Source organism: Elephas maximus, chromosome 7 (genome assembly GCF_024166365.1).
Source record: "Elephas maximus indicus isolate mEleMax1 chromosome 7, mEleMax1 primary haplotype, whole genome shotgun sequence".
Taxonomy (NCBI): Eukaryota; Metazoa; Chordata; class Mammalia; order Proboscidea; family Elephantidae; genus Elephas; species Elephas maximus.
This window is the reverse complement of record NC_064825.1, coordinates 55,937,032-55,944,022: the sequence shown is the minus strand read 5'-3', so window position 1 is coordinate 55,944,022 and position 6,991 is coordinate 55,937,032. Positions and strand designations below refer to the sequence as shown.

General features: G+C 38.8%; 1 protein-coding gene across 1 annotated transcript; it reads left to right on the top strand.

Annotated features, from left to right (window-relative positions):
- The first annotated feature begins 6,043 nt into the window (after nucleotides 1-6,043).
- Nucleotides 6,044-6,991, top strand: LOC126079954 (olfactory receptor 52E2-like). The gene has a single exon (XM_049891303.1). The coding sequence runs from the start codon at nucleotides 6,044-6,046 to the stop codon at nucleotides 6,989-6,991; it is 948 nt and encodes a 315-aa protein (XP_049747260.1).

Here is a 6,991-nt window from a genome sequence, read left to right as displayed (position 1 = left end):
TTTGGTCTTTCTTTCTTGTCTTTTCAATTACCTCTTGCTTTCTTCATATATGATGTACTTGATGTCACTCCACAACCTGTCAGGTCTTGGGTCATTAGTGTTCATATGTGTCAAATCTGTCCTGGAGATGGTCTCTAAATTCAGGTGGGATATACTCAAGGCCGTATTTTGGCTCTCGTGGGCTTAATTTTCTTCGACTTCAACTTGAACTTGCATATAAACAATTATGGTCTGTCCAGCAGTCAGCCCCTGGCCTTGTCCTGACTGATGATACTGAGCTTTTCCATCATCTCTTTCCACAGATGTAGTCGATTTAATTCCTGTTTACTTCATCTGGTAAGATCTACGTTTAAAGTCACCATTTATGTTGTTGAAAAAAAAGTATTTGCAATGAATAAGTCCTTGGTCTTGCAAAATTCTATCATGAAATCTCCAGTGTCATTTCTATTGCCAAGACCATATTTTTCAACTACTGATTCTTCTTTTCTGGTTCCAACTTTTGTGTTCCAATCCCGGGTAATTATCAATGCATCTTTATTGCATGTTTGATCAATTTCAGACTAACGATTTTGGTAAAAATCTTCAATTTCTTCATCTTTGGCATTGGTAATTGTTGCACAAATTTAAATAATCATTGCATTAACTGGTCTTTCTTTTAGCAGTATAGATATTATCATATCACTGACAGCATTGCACTTCAGAACAGATCTTGAAATGTTCTTTCTGACAATGAATGCAATGATATTCCTCTTTATCATTCGCAGTTTAGTAGACCATATGATTATCTGATTCAAAATGGCCAATACCACTCCATTTCAGCTCACTAATGCCTAGGATTTTGATCTTTATTCTGTCCATTACATTTTTGATGACTTCTAATTTTTCTAGAAATGTACATCATGTGTTCCATGTTCTGATTATTAATGGGTGTTTGCAGCTGTTTCTGGTAGGGTGCAGAAAGGTTATTTTGCATGGCCACACAATTCTGGCTAAATCATCAGAGCTGAGGACAATATATTTTTTTTAATTTTTATTGTGCTTTAAGTTAAAGTTTACAAATCAAGTCAGTCTCTCACACAAAACCTTATATACACCTTGCTACATACTCCCAATTGCTCTCCCCCTAATGAGAAACCCACTCCCTCCCTCCACTCTCTCTTTTTGTGCCCATTTCAACAGCTTCTAACCCACTCTGCCCTCTCATCTCCCCTCCAGGCAGGAGATACCAACATAGTCTCAAGTGTCCACCTGATCCAAGAAGCTCACTCCTCATCAGCATCCCTCTCTAACCCATTGTCCAGTCCATTCCCTGTCTGAAGAGTTGGCTTTGGGAACGGTTCCTGTCCTGGGCCAACAGAAGGTCTGGGGTCCATGGCCACTGGGGTCCTTCTAGTCTCAGTCAGACCATTAAGTCTGGTCTTTTTGTGAAAATGTGGGGTGTGCATCCCACTGCTGTCCTGCTCCCTCAGGGGTTCTCTGTTGTGCTCCCTGTCAGGGCAGTCATCAGTTGTAGCCGGGCAATATCTAGCTCTTCTGGTCTCAGGCTGATGTAGCCTCTGGTTTATGTGGCCCTTTCTGTCTCTTGGGCTCCTAATTACCTTGTGTTTTGGTGTTCTTCATTCTCCTTTGATCCGGGTGGGTTGAGACTAATTGATGCATCTTAGATGGCCTCTTGCTAGCGTTTAAGACCCCAGATGCCTCTCTCCAAGGTGGGTTGCGGAATGGTTTCTTTATAGATTTTATTATGCCAATTGACTTAGATGTCCCCTGAAACCATGGTCCCCAGACCCCCGCCCCTGCTACGCTGACCTTCAAAACATTAAGTTTATTCCGAAAACTTCTCTACTTTTCGTTTAGTCCAGTTGTGCTCACCTCGCCTGTGTTGTGTGTTGTCTTTCTTGTCACCAAAAGTAGTTCTTATCTACTATCTACTGAATACCCCTTTCCCACCTACCCCCACCCCCAGTACCATCAAAGAATACTTTCTTCTCTGTTTAAGCTATTTCTTGAGTTTTATAACAGTGGTCCTATACAGTATTTGTCCTTTTGCAACTGACTAATTGCACTCTGCATAATGCCTTCCAGATTCCTCCTCGTTATGAAAAGTTTCACAGATTCCTCACTGTTCTTTACTGATGCGTAGTATTCCATTGTATGAATACACCGTAATTTATTTACCCATTCATCCGTTGATGAGCACCTTGGATGCTTCCATCTTTTTGCTATTGTAAACAGTGCTGCAATGAACATGGGCGTGCATATATCTGTTGGTCTAAAGGCTCTTATATCTCTAGGTTATATTCCAAGGAGAGGGATTCCTGGATTGTATGGTAGTTTTATTTGTAGCTTTTTAAGGAAGTGCCAAATCAACTTCCAAAGTGGTTATACCATTTTACACTACCACCAGCAGTGTATAAGTGTTCCAATCTCTCCACAGCCTCTCCAACATTTATTGTTTTTTGGATTAATGCCAGCCTTCTTGGAGTGAGATGGAATCTCATTGTAGTTTTGGTTTGCATTTCTCTAATGTCTAATGATGGTGAGCATTTCCTCATGTATCTGTTAGCTACCTGAATGTCTTCTTTAGTGAAGTGTCTGTTCATAAGTTTTGCCTATTTTTTTAATTGGGTTATTTGTCTTTTTGCAGTATCATGTAGATTTTAGCTATCAGGCTGATCAGAAATGTCATAGCTCAAAACCTTTTCCCAGACTGCAGGTAATCTTCTTACTCTTTTGGTGAAGTCTTTGGATGAGCACAGAAGTTTGATTTTTAGGAGCTCCCAGTTATCAAGTTTTTCTTCTGCCTTGTTAGTAATGTTTTGTAGGCTGTTTATGCCATGTATTAGGGTGCCTAATGTTATCCCAATTTTTTCTTCCATCATCATTATCATTTTAGATTTTAGATTTAGGTCTTTGATCCATTTTGAGCTTGTTTTTGTGCATGGAGTGAGGTATGGGTCTTGTTTCTTTTTTTTTTTTTTTTTTTTTTTGCAGGTGCCAATCCAGTTATACCAGCACCATTTGTTAAAAAGACTGTCTTTTCCCCAGTTAACTGTTTTGGGGCCTTTGTCAAATATCAACTGCTCATATGTGGTGGATTTATGTCTGGATTCTCAATTCTGTTCCATTTGTCTATGTATCTGTTTTTGTACCTGTACCAGGCTGTTTTGACTACTGTGGCAGTATAATAGGTTCTAAAATCAGGTAGAATAAGGCCTCCCACTTTGTTGTTCTTTTTCAGTAATGGTTTACTTATCCCGGGCCTCTTTTCCTTCCATATGAAGTTGGTGATTTGTTTCTCCATCTCATTAAAGAATGTCATTGAGATTTGGATCGGAATCACATTAAATGTATAGATCGCTTTTGGTAGAACAGACATTTTTATAATATTAAGTCTTCCTGTCCATGAGCAAGGTATGTTTTTCCACTTATGTAGGTCTTTTTTGATTTTTTGCAGAAGTGTATTGTAATTTTCTTTGTATAAGTCTTTTACATCTCTGGTAAGATTTATTCCTAAGTATTTTATCCTCTTGGGGGCTACTGGGAATGGTATTGATTTGATGATTTCCTCTTTGATGTTCTTTTTGTTGGTGTAGAGGAATCCAACTGGTTTTTGTATGTTTACCTTGTATTCCGATACTCTGTTGAACTCTTCTATTAGTTTCGTAGTTTTCTGGAGGATCCCTTAAGGTTTTCTGTGTATAAGGTCATGTCACTGAGGACAATATTTGAAAAGCTTCTTCACATTTTAAAAAGAACGAGTGATATCTTTTGATACCTGCATGACCAATTTGGGACATGTGGAATTTTATGCATATATATATATATATATATATATATATATATGAAATGCGCTTAACATGCATGTTAAGTCTGTCAGTACTACAAGGATCCAATTTTCTACTTCTTTGTTATGTTGCTTCCTCAGGTAAGTCTTCTACTTGATTAATCACTCAATTTTAACTAAATTTGCAAGTTGGTCAGAGGCATGAAATTTAGGAAAATAGAGTTTCTTTAAAAAGAACCTTCAATCTCCCTCAGACCAAATTAGCAGCATGTGATATAGAAAATGCCTGTTCCCTCAGGTTTTACCCACACTTTCCAGAGGCAAGGGAATAATTGTGGCAGAATTTAAGCCTCTGGGACTGCCCCCAGTGGGGTTATAAAACCTATAATGAATTTTCCATGTGGAGAATGTTTAAAATTTGTGACTTCTTGGCTTCGATTCAGCACAACACAATTAATCTGGAAGAATGAACAGCTTATCTGTGTGTGCCCAAGCCTAAGAACTGAGGGAGGCCATGATGAGGGGATTGTAGTTGTTCCGGGTGAAGGGGAGTTTCCTAAAGCTGAGGAATAACTACTGAGAATTACTTTGTATTCCTAATACATAGCTGTGCTAAAAATAGACTGAGAGAATGAAGCAAGGGCAGACAATATAGTCCGTCTGAATGTAAGTTAGGGACTTCACTATGCTGCATCATGTTTGACACTTAAAAACAGTGTGCTCCTACCACATGGACCAAACCACTTGTGAAGTTATCTTTGTCTGGCCTGAGGTTTTCCTCACAATTCCTTTATGTTTTTAGTTCAACAGACAATTAACACTACTGTTGGAAAAAGAAGTTGTTGCAGGTATACGGTCTGTGTTGTCACGTCACTAATTTCACCATGAGCATCTCAGCATCACCTAGATACTGGAACAGAAAGAATCAAGAATTATTTTTATGAATTTGCTATAAGCCATCATAATTAATCTGTAAAACCTAATTTATAAAACATAACTAAAAACAGCATCTATCCTTATTGCCTCTGGTGGCTATTGTGAGAATCGGTCATGATAACTTTGATATGTGAAAAACCTTTGACATAACATCTCCCTTTATTTGGATTGCATGTTGTCGTGGAACAAGGATGGAGTTTTGGAGGAAAAAGGGGTCTGTATTCTCCTCTGGCACATGCTGGTTGTGTAGCTTTGGATAAACATTTAGCCTATGTAAAGAAAAAGTATCTTCTTTTATAAATCGAGGATAATCAATGTCACCTCATTAGAATTTATACAAATCAGCAATTGAGCACTTGTTGATGCCCCTCAATATTTTTTCTGGCACATATGAGTAACTACTGTTACTATTTTGAAACATTGATTCTTGATCAATCGATTGATCGATTGATTGATTTAGAGCTCACCAGTCCTCCTTCTATAAAGTGTCATTTAAATTTTTAGGTGTAGTAAGAAGCCCCATGTGCCCTAGCTAGCATCTCCATTTCAAATACATAAAAAGACCAATTTAATGGTTACTTCTTTTGAAAGAACATATATATATTCATACACACACACACACACACACACACACACACATACTTGAATATATACTACTTTAGAAACTTGGCCAAACCTGATTTTTATGCACTTAAGTGATTGAGTACTGTTTTTTGAATATCTGAAAATTTAACAGGGAAACAATGTTCTAGAGGTATTACCATTCAAAGAGCATATGCATCTGGAAAGATTATGATTCCCTCATGTGTTCTTTCAACAAATGAGTACTGAGGTTTTACCTCATGCAATAAGCCTTGAAGACCATGAATTATTTGTAGGGATACATTTCAAGGAAGACAACATTGTAGAATTTTGCCCATGGCCTTGTTAGGCTGTGAATAACCAATGTAACTTATTAGGAACTTTTTCCATCCTATCTATCAGGGGTAGGGTAAGATCACCTAGTTTCAGGCAGAATACTCTACAGGTTCTGAGCCTAACACAGGATTATTATCAGAGAAGATCTCCTCCTCAACAACCAGTCCTTAATAAGATTAATAGATGGCAGTGAGTGACACAGTACTTTTAAATTATAGAAGCTCAAAAATGGGGGACTTAAAAGATGAATAAACATGCTTGGTTGTGTTTTTATGCTGAGCTATTCCATTGCAGATTTGTCAGAGCACATGCACATTCTGATCTGTCCTAAGGACTACATTCTGATCTGTCCTAAGGACAAATGAGGGAAAGAGAGTAAGACTACATGTCGTCAGAATCACCATGGTTGACTTTAATTCCAGTGCATTCACCAATCCCAGTACTTTCATCCTGATGGGCATTCCTGGTCTGGAAGACTTTCACATTTGGATATCCATCCCTTTCTGCTCAATGCATGTTATTGCCCTAATTGGAAACATAGTCATCCTTTTCATCATCAAAACAGTGACTGTTCTCCATGAACCCATGTTCTATTTTCTTTCCATGTTGGCCATCACAGACCTCATCTTGTCAACCTCTACCCTTCCCACGATGTTGAGTATCTTCTGGTTCAATTATCATGAGATCAGCTTCCATGCCTGCCTTACTCAGATGTTTTTCATCCATGCTTTCTCTGGGGTGGAGTCAGGGCTTCTTGTGGCCATGGCACTGGACTGGTATGTGGCAATCTGTAACCCTCTGAGACACTCTTCTATTCTTACAAATGTAGTGGTGGCCCAAATTGGCATAGTGGCACTTCTACGGGGGTTAGTTCTGATGACACCACATCCCTTCTTACTAAGGAGGTGGCCATATTGTCAGACCAATGTGGTCCCACACACATACTGTGAGCATATGGCTGTGGTGAAATTGGCTTGTGCTGATATTTCTGTCAATAGTCTTTACAGTTTGGCAGTCATTGTCTTGATTCCTGGGACTGATGTGACATGCATCTCTCTGTCCTATATACATATACTCCATACTGTATTGAGCCACCCTTCTAAAGATGCCAGGTTGAAGACTCTCAGCACTTGTGGATCCCATGTTTGTGTCATCCTCACTTTCTACATCCCTGCTCTTTTCTCATTCCTCACCCACCGTTTTAGTAGGCATATCCCATTGCACACCCACATTTTGGTGGCCAACACATATTTGCTAGTGCCTCCTGCATTGAACCCTATCATTTATGGAGTGAGGACTAAGCAGATCCGAGAATGTGTTACACAATTATTCATGACTAAAATCAGCTGA